The sequence below is a fragment of the Moschus berezovskii genome, chromosome 2, assembly GCF_049115385.1.
Source record: "Moschus berezovskii isolate FMDL1 chromosome 2, NW_MosBer_1.0, whole genome shotgun sequence".
Taxonomy (NCBI): Eukaryota; Metazoa; Chordata; class Mammalia; order Artiodactyla; family Moschidae; genus Moschus; species Moschus berezovskii.
In genome coordinates, this window is record NC_142461.1 from 10,835,854 (window position 1) to 10,856,387 (window position 20,534).

The 20,534-nt window shown below is 40.5% G+C and overlaps 1 protein-coding gene across 2 annotated transcripts; it reads right to left on the minus strand.

Moving 5' to 3' along the window:
• Positions 1-185: 185 nt before the first annotated feature.
• RPA2 (replication protein A2) lies at positions 186-20,424 on the minus strand. Of its 2 annotated transcripts, none has more exons than XM_055398375.2 (9): positions 20,141-20,424; positions 19,784-19,890; positions 15,370-15,471; positions 15,136-15,249; positions 8,549-8,623; positions 7,933-8,049; positions 3,250-3,357; positions 2,989-3,083; positions 186-848 (listed from the first exon to the last, which is right to left on the minus strand). In XM_055398375.2, exons 1-9 carry the CDS (start codon positions 20,157-20,159, stop codon positions 764-766), a joined length of 822 nt encoding a protein of 273 aa, XP_055254350.2. In that variant the 5' UTR covers positions 20,160-20,424; the 3' UTR covers positions 186-763. The 2 variants fall into 2 exon arrangements, with proteins under 2 accessions (XP_055254350.2, XP_055254351.2); XM_055398376.2 differs by having other exon boundaries at positions 20,150-20,422.
• Positions 20,425-20,534: the final 110 nt, after the last annotated feature.

The following is a 20,534-nucleotide window of genomic DNA, read 5'->3' on the forward strand; positions in this document are numbered from 1 at the left end:
CTGTCAGAAACCACGGGGGTGGGGCCTTCTTCACACAGCTGCTGGGAGATCTCATTTAGAAACACAGTTAAAGCAGTTACAGAACTTTTATTTGCATGTTACACCTCATTAACTTATCTAAGAATTAGTTGAGATGATAAGTATTAATTATTGCAGTGTAAAGAAATAACATTTTTACAAATTACTTCAATTACAGAGCTATTTTATTAAACATATGAACGTACTTATTTTGCACAACACACATTTCTTTCTCTCCTCTGCCCCAGGAAGCCAGCATTCTAGAACCCCATTTTTATAAAAACACACATTTGGCAGCTACTATGACAAGGTGAAAAAAGTGCAATTCTGAAAGTAACAACACATAACCAAAGTGGGGAACAAAAAACGGTAGGTGAGTGGGCCCAGTGCTGCTCATCTTCTCTCAAGAGGAACCAATTTAAGAACAGAAACTCTTGAGCATTATTTAAGCAGTATTGGAAGCATCTCTCTTTCAATTCCATTTATCTTGATGCTGTGACTGACTAATCTGTTGCTTCTTAAAGAATTCTGCCCTGGTTTATATCCTTTTCAGTGGCCCATATACCTTTGAGTGTCAAAAACACAAAAGAGTAGTAGTAAGTTTCAAAAGGATGTCAGCTGAGATCTTTTATAGATGAAATCTACTTCCTAGAAGTCAACTCGCCGATTATATGCACAGTTGGAGACAAGAGGCTGCAAAAAAAGGTCCAACTGGAAAACATCTCGGGTACCCAATTAGATCCAGTTATTCTGCGTCTGTGGATTTAAAATGATCATCATCCACGGTGGAATAGATGTGTCCCTCGTTGCTTAGAAAATCCACAGCTAGCCTAGAAAGAAAGAAAACACCCAAATGCAGAAGATAGGAAACTGCCTTTTAGATATGGCTAAATATGTAAACTTCCCTCATTTCCCGACTTTTTATCTTTTTGTTGTTTTAGTCGCTAGGTCCTGTCCGACTCTTTTGTGACCCTATGGACTGTAGCCCACCAGGTTCCTCTGTTCATGGGATTTCCCAGGCAAGAATACCAGAGTGGGTTGCCAGGCCCTTCTCCAGGGGATGTTCCTGACCCAGGGATCAAACGCGTGTCTCCTGCATTGGCAGGCAGATTCTTTACCACTGAGTCACCAATTCACAGCCATTTTGCTCACAGAAGGCTCTTGCAGGGAGAAACATCAGTTAAATTGCAAAACTGAGGTAGTCCATGGAAACAATGGTTTTAGGGCTGCCTTGGATCCCTCTCCCAGATTGTACAAAGCAAAGAAAGTAGGACTTCACTTAAATACCAGTCTAAACGAGCATCTGAAACTAGGATCTAAAGCTGTCGTTCAGCTTGCACATAATGTTTCCTAGTAGAAATAGCTATTAAAAAAAAAAAAAGCCCCTCATCCAACCATGGGCCCTCCAATTTCCCTCTGGGAAATAAAGTTGAAGGAAGGAAAGAAAAGATCTTCCAGAAATGGTTTTAAGGCCTTCAGGGAGAAATATCAATAACCTCAGATAAGCAGATGACACCACCCTTACGGCAGAAAGTGAAGAGGAACTCAAAAGCCTCTTGATGAAAGTGAAAGAGGAGAGTGAAAAAGTTGGCTTAAAGCTCAGCATTCAGAAAACTAAGATCATGGCGTCTGGTCCCATCACTTCATGGCAAATAGATGGGGAAACAGTGGCAACAGTGTCAGACTTTATTTTTCTGGGCTCCAAAATCACTGCAGATGGTGACTGCAGCCATGAAATTAAAAGACGCTTACTCCTGGGAAGGAATATGCTCCTAGATAGCATATTAAAAAGCAAAGACATTACTTTGCCAACAAAGGTCCGTCTAGTCAAGGCTATGGTTTTTCCCATGGTCATGTATGGATGTGAGAGTTGGACTGTGAAGAAAGCTCAGTGCTGAAGAATTGATGCTTTTGAACTGTGGTGCTGGAGAAGACTCTTGTGAGTCCCCTGGACTGCAAGGAGATCCAACCAGTCCAACCTAAAGGAGACCAGTCCTGGGTGTTCACTGAAAAGACTGATGCTGAAGCTGAAACCCCAATACTTTGGCCACCTAATGCGAAGAGTTGACTCATTGGAAAAGACCCTGATGCTGGGAGGGATTGGGGGCAGCAGGAGAAGGGGACGACAGAGGATGAGATGGCTGGATGGCATCACCGACTCGATGGACAGGAGTTTGGGTAAACTTCAGGAGTTGGTGATGGACAGGGAGGCCTGGTGTTCTGCGGTTCATGGGGTCGCAAAGAGTTGGGCACGACTGAGCGACTGAACTGAACTGGGTCAGTGTCAGTATCATATTTAATAATAGTAACAACTTAGAAAGCACTTACTATTGTGACCGCCATTCTGCACCTCATCATCACAGTAACTTTTAAGACAGGAATTATTATTCTCATCTTATAGGACAAGAAATGGAATGAGACATGAGCATTTTTCTCTATCGAGATCTGGAATTTCAACTGATTTATAGTAATAGCTATCACAAACACAATACTCTGTTTGTTTGAACACAATATGAGTTCATTAGACTCAGGAAGCTGCTCATCTAACAGGTTATCAGGACAATGATGCTAGAAGGACTGTCTAACAGCTTTAGGTCCAGATAGCGTGAGGCACACTCTCCACATTTGGGACAGTAACACCAATGAGACTGTACACCTGAGGACCAGGAGTCAGGAACTCATTCTTTCAGACTAAATTCTACAAGAGGTATCATGTCAATTTTTGCTTAAAACTACCTACTTCACACGTAACTGGACTTACTATTTGTTGAATGAAACAATGAGTGAAGGAAGTGACAGGCAGCACCATCTTTATGAGTCCTTTTTCTATTTTTCCATGACTGAACAACTTCCCTCTTATCAGTCAATAATTGTTCTTTTTTTTTTAACTCACTTCTCATTAAAGGAAACCTTGGTGAGGTGAAATGGGTACAATTCTGGAACCCTAGCTCACAGAAACCAAATACTTACTTGATTGAGGCTACGGACATGTGTTGGAGTTGGTTCTTGAGATCCTGAAAGTTCAATCCTTCAGGTCTTGGGCAAGCCTTGATCAAATTCAGCACCTGAAGATTCGAATCAGAAAGACTTCAGAAACTACTATGAATCAGCTCCCCTATCAAGTGAGAATCTCTTTGTAAGAAAGAAATGAGTCAGATACTTAGCACCATTAAGAACGTAACAATTTACAGCTCTGTGTCTTGCAAAATCTGGAGCCACTCCAGTGTTTACCTGGTTCTGGGCCACAGTGAGGCCATTTGCTGGTATGAAGTTATTCCCACCAAAGTTCCCAGCTTCACTCATTCCTGGATTGCTGATAGGTGCTCTTCCTACTGAGGGCTGAATTAAGAAGTTCACAACATTAGTAAGTTTACCAATTTAAACATAGTTCTTGCTCTTTTAAATAGCTTAATAAGTAGTTCACAAAAAACAATTTAAGCAAACTTTTTTTTGTTTTTCTGACCACAACGTATGGCTTATGGGATCTTACTTCTCCAACCTGAGACTGAATCCAGGCCACAGCAGTGAAAGTACTGAATCTTAACCACTGAATCACCAAGGAATGTCCTAAGCAGAATTTTCCAAATAACAATTGCTTAGACTGGAAAGGACAGCTATTATCTAATGAGTATTTCATAAGATAAAATCATTCTCTGAAATATATATATCATATCAAACAGAGAGAAAGGTACTTCCTGGCTTCCCCTTTGCGATGTGAGAGGAATCAGAGGAAAAAGAGCACAAAGAAAATTAATGAGTTCTGCTATAGTGGTATCTGTCTTTGGTGCTAAATCATGCAAGCACTTACCAGGTATCAGCTAGGCATTAAGCATTACAAGGAGAGAAAAGGAGACACAATTCTCATCACCCACTTTTTTTTTTTCACCAAGCTTTTAAAAAACAATAGACAATAATCACTACTTTCACTTCTCCCCTATTTGGATTCTCCCCAAATATACCCCTGAAACTGTTCCCACCAAAGTAAAAAATGCTTTTCAACCAACACAGCCAGTAATCCCTTTCAGTTCCTCATAACACTTGACCTCTCAGAAGCAGACACTGCTGACCACACTTCTCCCGAAATGGACCCATCCCTAGGCTTCCTAGCATCATTTCTTCTCGCTGTCCACTTAACTCTTGAACTCTGCCTTCTCAGTATCTCCTCTCAGACTCCTCGTCTACCTGTCTTTCAAAAGGCTGATAGTTCCCCCATGATTTCATCCCAGACTTCCTTCGAGACCACAAATCCTTGTCCCCAACCATCAACTGAAGACCACCACTTAGATGTCCCGTGCACTTCAAAATAAAGTTCACTACTTTCCTCTCCAAACTGGCCTACCCTGCTATGTATTCCATCTCAGTTAGTAAGCCCAAGCCCAGTCCTGCAGAAGTCAGCCATCTATGTCTCCAGTCACTCATCTCCCATGGTCTGCACCACAGCCTATTAATATGATCTTCAACAGCTCCAGTCCATCCTCATCATCCCTAGTCTCCTGACCAGTGTCTCAGCTTCAAGTCTCTCCTACATCAATCAACCCTCCTTATTGCTCCAAGTAGTAATTTCTGATCAAGTCTCTCCTCCACCTGAACGCTTTCAGCTGGCTCCCCCTGCCTGTGAAAATAATATGAAACTCCTGGACATTCGAGACCTACCACAACTAGACATCAGAGTCTTCTCGTCATCTGCCTGGGAAACACTCTTCTTATCCTTCAAGTAAGTTCAGTCGCTCAGTCGTGTCCGACTCTTTGTGACCCCATGACTCGCACCACGCTCTTCTTATCCTTCAAAGCCCAGCTTAATTGCCACTGCCTTTAAGAAGCCGTCCCTGACACCCTCCCAGGCCAGGTTAGTTGTTCTTTCTGGTCTCACAGCAAATCACCCCATTCCCTCTCACAGCAGCCATCACGGTTTGTCACTTCCCTTCAGCTTTGCAGTGCCTGGTGGGCAGTAGGTGCTCAATGTTTAATTTATTGAACTGAATAAAGATGACAAAAGATCAAATATGTTAAGTACTCATTATAAGTAAAAGAGCATTGTGGAAGCTCATCAGGGTAACTCCCATCCAGGCAGGAGACTCATTCCTTCAACATTTATCCATTAAATACCAATGCTTTGAGGTCATAAAAATAATAAACAACAAAAATCAGTCATGATCCTCTTGTTTTCAAGCTAGATGCCTTCACAGTGCTTTCTGGTAAAACAGAAATCTCATGTTATGACAATACTGACCTGAACGCTATTTCTTCCTTGGATACCTCTGCTGATCTGACCTGCTTCAGGTATCCCCGCTACCTCCCCTGTAAATGTTATGACTGGGTTTAGGCATCTTCTCCTCCAGCAGGCCTCTCCTGATGTCTGGGTCAGGATGGCTGCTCCTCTCTGTGGTTCCATGGCACACCACACTTGCTACTCATTGCTGCTGTCACTGCTTAAGTGATCTGAACATCCCCCCCCCCACCCCACCGCAATGCTTGAGGCAACTCACTGAGGGAAAGGATTATTTTATTTACTCCTCAATATAATTGTCTATGCTCACAACTTCCACCTATTCTCACTTTAAAACCATTTTTATCATAGAACATTTGATATATATATATATGTTATGAAGCACAGTCATAAAATAAACACCCTAAACTTTCTATCCAATCCCACTCTTTCTAACCCATGTTCCCCCTACCCATTACTAAAGCCACTCTTTTGGAGATCCACGTTTCCAAATTCGACAGACCCCTCTCATCATCTTACTTGACTTCTGGGCAGCATTCTCCAGGTGAACTCCATTCCTTCCTAAAATACTCTTTTCAGAATATCCTATGGAATCACATTCCCCAATTTTCTTCCTGTCCAGCTGATAACTTCTTTGACTTTCTCTGGCTCCTGTGCCTCCACACTCCTAAAGGTTAGTGCTCCAGAGTTCAGGTCTCTAATAACTCACTAGTTATCTCATCTCATCTCATCTGAAGCTTTAAATACCATCCACACAATGACTCCCAAAGTGCTTTCTCTAGCCCTGACCCCTCCCTCGAATCCCAGCATTATACAGTCAACCTTCCACTCCAGTCTCCATTTGGGTGTCTAACTGGCACGTCACATTTGTTAAGTCCAAAACAGAATTCTGGATTTTATCCTCAAAACCTGCTAGCTTCATCTAGTTACTCAAGCCCAAAACCTAGGAGTTATATCTGAACCCTCCCTTTTCTTTAGATCCTGTTTCTAAACTATCAATAGGTCCTGCAGCTCTACCTTCAAAATAGGTTAGAATCCAACCTCTTCTCCCAGGTGCTGCTACCATTTCCCCAAATTACTGCTGTTGCTATTGCTGGAGCCTCAATCTCTCTCCATATAAGAGCTTAAATGAGCTTTTGCAACAGTAAATCACATCCCATCATTCCCTAGTCAAAATCTTCTAAAAGTTTACTATCAATGAGAACAAAATAATTCTTACTACAGCCTATGAAGCCCTATCTCCTCTGGGTCCCATGTCCTTGTCTACATCCCTCTGACATCTTCCTGTCATTTGCTTCACTCCATACAGGGTGGCTTTCTTAATGTTCTCATATATGCCAAGCTTGTTCCAATCTCGTGGCTTCTCATTTTTTATTTCCTAAGCTTGGAATGTTCTTTTCTCATCTAAAATTATACCATACATTTTCCTCCATCACTGTCTTGTCCTACTCTACTTTACTGCAGAATATCTATCAGTTCAGGTCAGTCGCTCAGTCGTGTCCGACTCCTTGTGACCCCACGAACTGCAGCCCACCAGGCCTCCCCATCCAGCACCAACTCCCGGAGTCCACCCAAACCCATGTCCATTGTGTCAGTGATGCCATCCAATCATCTCATCCTCTGTCGTCCCCTTCTCCTGCTCTCAATCTTTCCCAGCATCAGGGTCTTTTCAAATGAGTCAGCTCTCCGCATCAGGTGGCCAAAGTACTGGAGTTTCAGCTTCAGCATCAGTCCTTCCAATGAACACCCAGGACTGATCTCCTTTAGAATGGACTGGTTGGATCTCCTTGCAGTCCAAGGGACTCTCAAGAGTCTTCTCCAGCACCACAGTTCAAAAGCATCAATTCTTCGGCGATCAGCTTTCTTCACAGTCCAGCTCTCACATCCACACATGACCACTGGAAAAACCATAGCCTTGACTAGACTTTGTTGGCAAAGTAATGTCTCTGCTTTTTAATATACTGGTGATGGACAGGGAGGCCTGGCATGCTGTGATTCATGGGGTCGCAAAGAGTCGGACACAACTGAGCGACTGAACTTTTAACTGATGCTCAATAAATTGAATGAATTTCTCTTTGTATCCTCAGTGCTTAGCAAAGTGCTTGGCAAAGAAGAGGATGCAAAAGCAAATCAGTTTTCCAGTCCCACCTACTCTAACCAGTCCTCCACCTTGCTACCAGAATTATCTAAGAACATTCTAATAGATCAACAAACCTTTTGTGTGGTCCTAGATGGACTTATCAAACTAAATTCATACTACAGAAAAAGATGTTGAGAAACTTCAACGTGAAACAGGAAATATAATTTCAGTACAAAATAATGGTGAATAAATTTTCTCATTTAGCCAATAGCTTGAAAGGGAAGCGCAAAATGCTGTCTTAGTTGGCGTTTTTCTCTGAATATGGACTGAAAATCCTGAAGCGAAAAGCTCAGCCTATAATGATGAGTCTACACTTGAAGTCTGTCTGGGCCTCAGTCACTCAAGACAGTGGAGAGGTATTATGAGAGGAATATGAGTGTTTCATCTGGAATAAAGTAACATGACAAAGCTCATGGAGAAAATTTTTTGAGGATTGAATGATGCCTGTCCTCTGGCTCAATCTGCAAAATGTTAAGGAAATCAAAGCCCAAGCACAGAAGCAGTTCCTTCAGGGAAGAGAAAAGACGACGAGAGTGAAACTGCTCACCTGGCTGTTCGACTTGCTCAGCATCATGTGTGCATTGACTACTTCCAGAATATGTGTGGTGAACTCATTCATATCCTCCAGGGGCATGATCTTAAAGGCTACCAGGCTTTTCTTGTTCTATTAAATAGAAAAATGTGAACAAAGGATAAGCACATTCAAGTCAATTTCAGGCCAAAATATCATGGCTCTTTTCTTGGTTACAGTATTTTATTAAACCAGGAAAATGTGCTATATATTGAAAATTTTCAACTCATATTTAATTCAAATATAGTCAATGAAATATAGTCAAAAAAACAAAACTAGCTCAGAGATGTTCAATGATTTTCCCAAGATTAAACAGTCTAGTCTCTAAATCCAGTGTCTGCCCTTCCACATGTAATGAATGCCATAGCTGGCAACTGTAGGCTGAGATCTTGTTCTTTCTCTACTTCCTGTTTTAAACTGAAAAAACTCTTATTATTTCCTTTTGAAGAAGAAAATAATGAAATAACTTCAATATAATTCCCATTAAACATAGAGATTTAGTTAAGTCTTCAGTATCCCAAATGTAGGCATGACTCCAGAAACTGCTTCATGCAAATACATTTTAATTGTTCTTGTTTTTTTCTGACTTTACCTGGAAAGATCTCAGATGACCAGCCACTTTCACATATGTTTCTGGAGGGACCACAGTGTTTTCACTGCTGGCATCCTAACAAAAAAATACAAACACACACTTAGGTTTTAGTGATGCTGGTGAAAACCTCTTTAAAATTTCTAATTTATGTAGAGAGAGCTATAAAGTAAGATCTAAAGGATCCTAATGTAGCACTAACTAGTTTTCCCTGCCTTTCAGAATTTAATATTTTAAAAAACAGAATCAGGAATTAGAATAATATCTCTAAGGTAAGTTCCAGTTCCAAGTTCTACATCATGCATATCAAAAAAAAACCAAAACAAACCCCAGCAAACAATTATGGCACTTTCATTCAGTGCTCGTAGGCACACAACTTTCTGGTAGACATACTTCTCAGTACAGCAACTCTACTTTTAGAAATTTAAGAAAATTACTAAGAACATGTAATCAAGATCTAGCTTTAAGAGTAGTCATCTCAGCATAGTTTTGAATACTTTTGAACTGTGGTGTTGGAGAAGACTCTTGAGAGTCCCTTGGACTGCAAGGAGATCCAACCAGTCCATTCTAAAGGAGACCAGTCCTGGGTGTTCATTGGAAGGACTGATGCTAAAGCTGAAGCTCCAATACTCTGGCCACCTCATGCGAAGAGTTGACCCACTGGAAAAGACTCTGATGCTGGGAGGGATTGGGGGCAGGAGGAGAAGGGGACGACAGAGAATGAGATGGCTGGATGGCATCACCGACTCGATGGAGGTGAGTTTGAGTGAACTCCGGGAGTTGGTGATGGACAGGGAGGCCTGGCGTGCTGTGACTCGTGGCGTCGCAAAGAGTCAGACACGACTGAGCGACTGAACTGAACTGAAAACATTTAAAGCAACCTAAATATCCAACAAAAAGTATACATTCATATAATGGGATACTTTACACTGCCACAAAGGATAAACGGAGAATTCTATTTATTGTCTGTGAATATCAGTTGTGACTCATGGAAAAAAGCTTATTTCTCACGAGGGGAAACATACATGTCCAAATGTTAACAAAGGTTAACTGGGATAATCAGAAATGATTTTAATATTTCTTTGTGGGTTTTCTAGACTATGTACCTATTATTTGTAAGAAAAATATATAAACTGACTCAAAATTCTTTTCTGCTTATAGAATGCGTGTGTGTGCTAACTCGCTTCAACTGTGTCCAATTCCTTGTGACCCTACGTACTATGGCCCACCAGGCTTGTCTGTCCACGGGAGTCTCCAGGCAAGAATACTGGAGTGGGCTGTCATGCCCTCCTGAGGGAATCTTCCCCACCCAGGGATCAAACCCGCATCTCTTATATCTCCTGGTAGGCGAGTTCTTTACCACTGACGCCATCTGGGAAGCCCACTTGAGAGAATACTTGAGTATAAAAAGCTAGAATAGAAAATCTGGATGTTTAAAAATAAAAAGCATTTCAATTCCCATCACCTGGAGTTTATCAACTAATTGCATTTCATTCTATTACTTTACATAGCTGAATCTGTACCACAGACAAAACTCTGTATTCCCACAAGAACATTTTAAAACCACTTGGAAAAAGTAAAGCTGGATCTATACTTCTTTCCTTTCACCAAAATTTATAAAAAGGCTTAATCATATATAGAAATATGAAAAGAAACCATAGAAATTATAGAAGTAAACATGAACAATTAAAAAACAGTAATTTGAAACAAGGAAAAGCTTTTCAAAGTCAATAGACAAACTAGAGAAGTAATATAAGAGATCACTACTTTTCAGGTTCTTACAAACAAAAATAAACACTCCTAGGGCATCAAAGCACTTAGACAACTAAAAACTCTTCCCACAAATTAACATTTTGTTGTTCAGACATGTCTGACTCTTGGCGACCCCACGGACTGCAGCACACCAGGACTCCCTATCCTTCACTATCTCTCAGTTTGCTCAAACTCATGTCCACTGAGTTGGTGATGCCATCCAACAATCTTGTCCTGTCGTCCCCTTCTCCTCCTGCCTCAATTTTTCCCAGCATCAGGGTCTTTTCTAATGAGTCAGCTTTTCCCATCAGGTAGCCAAAGTACTGGAGTTTCAGTTTTACCATCAGTCTTTCCAATGATTATTCAGGGTTGATATCCTTTAGGATTGACTGGTTAGATCTCCTTGCCGTCCAAGGGACTCTCAAGAGTCTTCTCCAACACAGTTCAAAAGCATCAATTCTTTGGCACTCTGCTTTCTCTATAGTCCAACTCTCACATCCATACATGACCACCAGAAAAAACATAGCTTTGAATAGATGGACCTTTGCCAGCAAAAGTAATGTCTCTGCTTTTTAATTCACTGTCTAGATTTGTTCCAGGGTCTTTTAATTTCAAGACTGCAGTCACCATCTGCAGTGATTTTGGAGCCCAAGAAAATAAAGTCTCTCGTGTGTCCATTGTTTCCCCATCTATCTGCCATGAAGTGATGGGACCAGATGCCATGGTCTTAAGTTTTCCGAATGTTGAGTTTTAAGCCAGCTTTTTCACTCTCCTCTTTCACCTTTATCAAGAGGCTCTTTAGTTCTTCTTCACTTTCTGCCATAAGGGTGGTGTCATCTGCATATCTGAGGTTATTGATATTTCTCTCAGCAATCTTGATTCCACCTTGTGCTTCATCCCACCCAGCATTTCTCATGATGTATTCGGCATATAAATAAGCAGGGTGACAGTATACAGCCTTGACATACTCCTTTTCCAATTTAGAACCAGTCCTCTGCTCCATGTCCGGTTCTAAGTGTTGCTTCTTGACCTGCATACAGGTTGTGCAGGAGGCAGGTAAAGTGGTCTGGTATTCCCACTTCTCTAAGAATTTCCCACAGTTTGTTGTGATTCACACAGTCAAAGACTTTAGCATAGTCAATGAAACATAAGTAGATGTTTTTCTGTGATTCTCTTGCTTTTTCTATGACCCAACTGATGTTGGCAATTTGATCTCTGGTTCCTCTGCCTTTTCTAAATCCAGCTGGAACATCTAGGAGTTTTCGGTTTATGTACTCTTGAAGCCTAGCTTGGAGAATTTTGAGCATTACTTTGCTAGCATGTGAGATGAATGCAACTGTGCAGTAATTTGAGCATTATTTGGCATTGCCCTTCTTTGGGACTGGAATGAAAACTGACCTTTTCCAGTTCTGTGACTGAGTTTTCCAAATTTGCTGGCACATTGAGTGCAGCACTTTCACAGCATCATCTTTTAGGATTTGAAACAGCTCAGCTGGAATTCCATCACCTCCACTAGCTTTGTTCGTAGTGCTGCTTCCTAAGGCCCACTTGACTTCGCATTCCAGGATGTCTGGCTCCAGGTGAGTGATCACATCATAGTGGTTATTTGGGTCATTAAGATCTTTTTTGTTAGTTCTTCTGTGTATTCTTGCCACCTTTGATTAATATCGTCTGCTTCTGTTAAGTCCATACTGTTTCCTTCCTTTATTGTGCCCATCTTTGCATCTCTAATTGCCCATCTTGGTATCTCTAATTTTCTTGAAGAGATCTCTAGTCTTTCCCATTCTGTTGTTTTCCTCTATTTCTTTGCATTGTTCACTTAGAAAGGCTTTCTTATCTCTCCTTGCTATCCTCTGGAACTCTGCACTCAGATGGGTATCTTTCCTTTTCTCCTTTGCCTTTCGAATCTCTTCTTTTCTCAGCTATTCTCACAGATAGCCTCCCCAGATAACCATTTTGCCTTTTGCATTTCTTCTTCTTGGGGATGGTTTTGATCATTGCTTCCTGTACAATGTCATGAACCTCTGCCCCAAGATTTTCAGGCACGCTATCAGATCTAATCCCTTGAATCTATTTGCTACTTCCACTGTATAATTATAAGGAATTTGATTTAGATCATACCTGAATGGCCTAATGGTTCCCTACTTTCTTCAATTTAAGTCTCAATATGGCAATAAGGAGTTCGTGATCTGAGCCATAGTCAGCTTCCAGTTCAGCTCAGTTCAGTTCAGTTCAGTCGCTCAGTCGTGTCCGACTCTCCGTGACCCCATGAATCACAGCACGCCAGGCCTCCCTGTCCATCACCAACTCCCGGAGTTCACTCAAACTCATGTCCACAGAGTCGGTGATGCCATCCAGCCATCTCATTCTCCGTCGTCCCCTTCTCCTCCCGCCCCCAACCTTTCCCAGCATCAGAGTCTTTTCCAGTGAGTCAACTCGTCGCATGAGGTGGCCAAAGTATTGCAGTTTCAGCTTTAGCATCAGTCCCTCCAATGAACATCCAGGATCGATCTCCTTTAGAATGGACTGGTTGGATCTCCTTGCAGTATAAGGGACTCTCAAGAGTCTTCTCCAACACCACAGTTCAAAAGCATCGATTCTTCGGCGATCAGCTTTCTTCACAGTCCAACTCTCACATCCATACATGACCACAGTCTTGTTTAAACATAGTTAAAAAAAATTCAATCTCACTAAAACCAAATTACATTAAAAAAATAACATTCTCAATGACAAGATTGTATTTTTTAAACTATCATACAAAAACTTAAGACTCATAAAACCTACTGTTAGGGTGTGGGGAACTAATTGGGCATTCTCATGTACTAATAAAAAAATGTAAAATCGTAAATGGAAGAACAACCAAAAAAGAAAGTATTTTAAAATGTATATTTCCTCCACCTAGTTTAAATCATCTTAAGAAGAATATCTCATAATCATGAAGAGATGTACACACAGATACTCACTGGGGCATATTCTATAATAACAAATGATGGAAATAAGCCAAATGTTCCCTGATTGGGTCTAGAAGCAAGGGATGATGTATCCTTATGATGGAAAGGTGGTCACAGGAAATGGGAGAGTTCTGAGTGAAAATGGCAGATTATGAAGAAGTTGCATATCATATTATCCTTTATGTAAAACTGTAGGCATCCCTCTCAGTAAATGTACAAACAGGCAGAGAGAAATGTCTAAAAGGGTATTTATCAAAATGTACTGTAACAGTAATTATCTTTGAGATGTGGGATTTCAGGTAATCTTTAAATGCTCACTTTTTATAAAAGTGACCACCATACATTTCGCGTGAGTATGTATTATTAGGCATCTCTAGTAATTACCTCCCCCCTTGATGGCAGGGACTGTATGGTTACATTCATCGTCTACCTGGAATCAAGCAGTCTAGTTCAGAATTCCAATTATAACTATTCCAATTATAACTGTTCAATAAATTCTATATTTTTCTGAGGTGCAAAAAATAAAGAATACATAACTATCAAGTTAACTCTTCACGGATGATTGTGGTTTTTGAAATGAAAATAGCAAACAAAGTATTATCCAAATTTTCTAAAATGAATGCACTTTAAAAACAACATTAAAAAATGAAGAAGCTGGGAATTTCCTGGAGGTCCAGTGGTTAGGACTCCATGCTTCCACTGCAGGAGGCACAGCTTGATTTCTGGTCAGGGAACTAAGATCTCAAAAGCTGCACAGTGCAGAAAAAACAAAAACCAAGAGCTCTTCTGCCCAACTAAAAAATATAAGGGTAACAAGCATGTATTTTCTTTCGGTCTATTTTGTCCATGTTTCCACACATACTCATAGACATGGTGCTTTGCAAAAATGGGGCCACATCACACATACTATCTTTAACAATCCCTTTTCCTCTCAACATCTATGGTAAACACTTCTTTGTGACAATACATGCATTTTTATATCATTTGCAGTATTTAAAAAATATACCATGGGTTAATTAATAATATCCTATTGCTAACATCGAGATTCCTTTTAGTTTTCCATTATGATAAATAATGTGATGATCAATAATCTTACAACTGAATCTTTGCACACATCTTTATCTCCTTAATGTAAATTTCCAGCAGTGGACTGCTAGATCAACATTTCTGGGATGAGTGATCTTGATCATCGGCTGAATTTTGAGAAAGGTTATACTCATAACATCAACATAGAATGGTTTCTGCTTTGCCAGACAAACACTGACAAACCATTCCATAAATTAAGTGCCTCCTGCTCTCAACAGAAGTAGACATTGCCATTCTTTTTTTTCTCTTTGCCAATTTTAAAGTTAAAAATGGTATCTTAATGTTTAGTAAACTTGCTTTTCTTATTGTTGTTGCAATTTGTATTTCACCTATTATGAATTACTTGTGCATTTCTTTCCTTGTTTTCCTAAGGTGCAGTTGCTTTTTCCTTTGTAAGAACTTACATCAATTAAAAATTTAAAATGTTTGTAATATGTTGCAAAAAATTTCCCCACTCATTTGAATAATATTTACTCAGGGCCCACTATGTATCTGGCATTGTTCTAGGTGCTAGGGATACAATGCCAACATAAAAAAATCTTTGTACTCACAAAGTTTACATTTTAGTATGTCCTGTCACTTGCCCTTTAACTTTGTTTACAGTATTTGCGAAAGTTTCAAAGATTTTAAATTTTTATGAAATAAAATGTATTGGCCTTTCACGTTAGGGTTTCTGTGTTTAACATCTTGCTTATGTTTTATTTTTATAATAAGACCCACCTTTAAAAAGTAAAACTAAACAAGTTCAACATCTCCAAAGTCCCAAAGTAACCCCACCCTGATTCCAAAACAACTACTTACATCTGTGTCAACCCACTGGCGAACATCCATGGGTGCAGCTGTCATGTCATCTACCTTGTAAACAATGTTGGTTGCAGCCTTCTCTGCATTTCTGATAATCCCCACAATAGTGACCTAGACCAGAAGGGAAAAAAGTTTAGTTTTCTTGGAAACCAAAGTAACATTTATATATTTTTAAATGATGTTAGTTTTATTTCATTCTTCACGTTAAGTGACTTGTGCACTTTTCCATACCTGTGAAATCTCAACATTTCCAATTCTGAATACTTCATCAACCAGAGTAGCAGAAAGCAGCTGAGATATGGTACAGGGTACAATGTGCTGAGCTCGAGCTCTCTGGAAAAAAGTATGCATAAATTCAATCAAGAAAATATTAACTATTGTTCATTTAGAACCTGGTATGTGCCAAGCACTATACATATAACACTGAATCTTCAATATGATCCTATCTCTACTTCATACAGGTGAAAACCAAGGTTATATAGTTAACAAATGCCATACTTTAGATTTCAAACCCAGGTTTGCCTGACTCCAAAGTTCCAGATGAATGGATAAGTTGGTGCTGCACTAGGGATCACCAAAATGAGTAGTAGGCCAGATTGTGGATAGCGTAAGGACCTGCTTTTGGAACAGACTTTTAAGAAGAAACTCCACCTTTAGGATGAAGGCAAATTGGAGCTAGATTTTCATCACTGATGAGGTGGGTGTTGGAAGGGGTCTGAGAAATGGTCAGCAGAGAGAGCACTTTGGAGTTGTTCTAAGTCTCATGATAAATGACAACAGAAATTTAGACTTATAGCTTTAGGACAGATGTTCTGACAATCAAATATGAGTATGGGGGAAATGGGATAAAGGCTTGGTCACACTGGACATCCTAAAGGAAAGGGACAGGAGGCAATGGGCAGAAGAGGACAGACACCCAACTCACATCTGGAAGCAACCTAACAACAGTGTAAACTCTTATTTTGCCTACCACTGGTCAGAAGACAAAGATGAGTATAATGGAGTAGGATTTGCCCTCAACATACTCCTAACTTAGGGGACGTACAAATGTAAGCAACAATCTTCATCTTTGTACACTACAGAATGAGAAACTCTATGTGGAATCTCAGAAAAATTTATTGGAAATTTCAAGAAGAGAGAGCATTTAGGATAGACCTTGAAGCACAAAAATTTTGATGGTGAAAAATCAGTGGGTAAGGAACATGCACTATGGACTGAGAGCAAATATGCACTTTCATAGACTCTTAGGAAGGACTATGTACAAGACAGAAAAAGCATGGTGCATTGATCCTGTTGGAAATCAATAAGATGTAAACCCAGTAACTGTTCTATATGTAAAACTGACTTAGAAGTCAAAGCTTTTCTCTGAAGGTCCATGATACTAGCAACATTTCACTTTACTGAAGCATCATTTTGACTGGTGAGTACTGCCAGGATAGTAGAAAGTAAGCCCAGCCAACTACCAGCACATATGTCACACAAGGTGGCAGCCAAGCTTGAGGATAAAGATTATAGCTCCACCACTCAGGAGGAGTGTGCCCTTGATCACATTTCTCTACTCATTTGTTTACCTCTGTTTCCTCATCTATAAAACAAGGAATGATAAAATCACTAAAAATCATTATGAGAAGTAAATATATGGTGAAGTACCTAGACTATCTGGCACACTATAAACACTCAAGAAATATCAGCAATTATTAGGCCAGCTATTGTTCCTCACTATCTGCAATAGCTTTTAATAAGGATGTAAAGGAACCAACTATGCTTTCCAATTTTATGGTATTGGTAAATGAAGTTATATGCTATATTAGTATTTATACATTTAAAATCTGTTGAGGTTCTGTTTTCATCTATCACACTTGAGATTTTCACTGTACCTTCAGCATAAGAAAACTAAGAGCCACTATGGTAAGAGCAGCAAGAACATGGCTTTGGAGCCAGACAGTCCTATTAACCTGTGTTCAAACCCCCGCTCCACAGCCCTGGACACACTGCCACCTATTCTGCAAAATGAGGATATCAACCTGTGGAGCTGTAAAAAAAACATATACTGTATATAAAAGTGCTAATATAAATCTCTATATATAGTCATATGTATTAAAAAAATTATTATTCCTCAGGTAAAAACGTTATATATGGGCAATTATTGAGGTGTTAGTAATACCTTCAAATTCACCTCAAATAACAGAGGATTCTTGTTTTGTTAGTCAGCCAGTCGTGTCCGACTCTTTGTGACCCCACAGACTGTAGCCCAACAGACTTATCAGTCTATGGAATTCTCCAGGCAAGAATACTGGAGTGAGTAGTCATTCTTTCCTCCAGGGGATCTTCTCAACTCTGGTCCCCCTGCATTGCAGGCAGATTCTTCACCATCTGAACCACCTGGGAAACCCTCTTGTGTTTTAACGAGCACCTATTATGTGCCAGGAACTGATCACAAAGAGTTCCCGGTTTGTTCCAGAGTCTCAGAGAGAGTGCAAGCACAAGTATGTTTAACTTTGAAAAAAAATTATTTTTTAGTTGACTACGAACCACTGGCTACTCTGACAGTACTGTAAAAAAAAATCCAAAAAACAAAAAAACCCCACCATTTTAAAAGGCAAAACATGATCAATTTTGGAAATTTCACATGAATTGATCAAACATAACAGGTTTATAGTCAATAGGAAACATTTTAGATAGAGTGTTAACCTAATTTACTATGGAAAAGGCACTGGATTTAAACACAAAAGACCTGGGTTTGAGACTTTAGCTTACAACCATCACTTCTCTGAGAAGTGGTCTTAATACACAGCCCCAGTAAGGTGGAGATTCTGAGATAAAAATTCTAACAGCCGGAAATTAAGAAAAATATTAATATAAAAATATTAAGCTTAAGAAGAAAAGATGAGAACCAATGATCTATTTTTAATTTTTTCCTTTACAGCCTCAAAGAAGACAAATTTAGAGGACTTGGAGTTCCCTCTGGTCTTCCTGGGAAAAGGAAAGTTGCTCACCAGATTTTGGATTTGTGCAGCATCGTATGTGCACTGTTTTACTAGCTACGTGAGTTCAGGTGTCCCTTCATCACCTTGAGCCTATGTTGTTCAATGGAGTTAATAATAAGTCTCTTACAGGATTATATAAAATAATCATATGAAAAATATAAAGCAATGCCCAAATGTATGGGAATTATCAATGAATTCTTTCCTACTGATACACATCTGTGAATCAACAGCTCAAGTAAAAGCTTATCAACCTGGACAAAAAACACAGAACCGACTAATACTGAATCTTAACACCAAATTCTGTGTTTTTAAAAAGATGAAATCAACAGCAGGTATTAAATGCAAAATTATTTCTGAAAGAGTGAGTAAGAAGCATTTGGGTAGCTTTTTACAGATCACTTTCCTATACATTATTTATCAAGTCTCAGAACCACCCTGTGACATAAGTAGTACTAGTACTATTATCTGATGAGAAAAATCAAGGGCCACCAAAACTAAGGATGTAAGTTGCTTCACTAAACTCACACCAACAGTTAAAAGGCAAAGTTGATTCTGGACAACATGTATTCTGGCTCCAAAACTCAAGTTGTTTCAGTAATACTTTCTGGGACCATTTATTGAAAGCAATTCTGGGATAGACATAATTATATTAGTATAATATTAAGTCTCACAACAACTTTGTAAAGTATGTATTATTAATCCCATTTAGCAGGTGCAAAACGGAATCCCAATTTTAAGAAATTTGTGCAATGATACTATACAAGGAGTGGCAGAGCAATGGTTCAACATATAACATACCCACTAGACTTCAAAGACCAAGCTCTTTCCACTGCTTTAGAGCACCTCATTCCTCCGACTCTTTGCAACTCCATGGACTATACAGTCCATGGAATTCTCCAGGCCAGAATACCGGAGTGGGTAGCCTTTCCCTTCTCCAGGGTATTTTCCCAACCCAGAGATCGAACCCAGGTCTCCCACATGGCAGGCGGATTCTTTACCAGCTGACCCGCCAGAGAAGCCCAAGAACATTGGAGTAGGTAGCCTATCCCTTCTCCAGAGGATCTTCCGGACCCAGAAATCAAACTGGGTCTCCTGCATTGCAGGCAGAGTCTTTACCAACTGAGCTAGCAGGGAAGCACCTCATTGTGGCTTCCCTAGAGGCTCAGCTGGTAAAGAATTGGCCTGCAATGTGGACACCTGGGTTGGATCCCTGGGTTGGGAAGGTCCCCTGCAGAAGGGAAAGGCTACCCACTCCAGTATTCTGGCCTGGAGAATTCCAAGGACGGTATAACAGTCCATGGAGTCGCACACGACTGATCAACTTTCACTTTCACTTTTCAGGGCACCTCATTACATTTCATTGAAAACTTTCAATACATGAAGAATGCAAACTAGGCTATACAAACAAGTTTTTTTTTCCCAAAAGACTGACTCTTTAGTTCTACTGGTAAATTTCAAAATAATGCCAAGTTAATAGTGGATGCAAAATTAGGGAAAACATCACTTTTCAATACTAACAGCTTTCAATTATAAAATTCGATAATTGACAATTACAGCTCAGGTTCAACACCCTTTCTTTGTCTCATAAATTTTCTCTCACAGAAGAGTTAAGAGCTTCAGGAAAGGATAACATAAAGCGAAGTACGCTTTCAACCTACGGATTTCTTTTCGGCCTGGGAAGCTGTCGGCGATCCAAAGCCCCCAGGAGACTGTGTGTAGCCGCCCGCTCCACCGAAAGAGGAGGTGCTATAGCTTTCAAATCCACCTGGTTTTAAACAACAGTATAAACATCTGTGCTGCCCTCCAAGCCTCTGAAATACCCACCGGACCCCCACCCCATACTTCGCTGTAACCACTCCCAGCGTCTCCCAAACCGTCCCCTGCCCCATCCCACCACCCCCGGCCCACACGCCCCCTCAGCCGGGCCCCCGCTCCTCCCAGACTCTCGCCGCCACAGGCCTCGCCCACCCCGCTTCTTGCTAAGTCTTTCCTGCGATTCTCATCACGCGCCCTACTCATCATACTATTCCACATCTTCGACACGATTCCCTCAGGAGAGAGTTCCAGAAGGTTCCCCCTGGTGGGTTCACCGAATCCCCTCAAGACCCCTGCAGCTCCCGCTACTTTTCGCTGGCGCCACAAACGCCTTCCCCGCGAAGGACAAAGCCAATCAGCAACCAGAACGCTTCGGGCTTCAGCCAATCAGTGCTCACGAATCTACGCCTTTTCCTGTCTTCTCGGGCCAAGCTCCTGAAAACTCGCACTCTAATCCCGTGAGGGCCAGAAGCACCGGCGGCCATCATCATAAAGGGCAAAACAAACTGCGCAAGCGAAAGTAAGGTTGAGAACCACTGAGATAGGACGATGGCTCAAGGAAATAACCAATCAAGATGATACTTCCGCATCTCA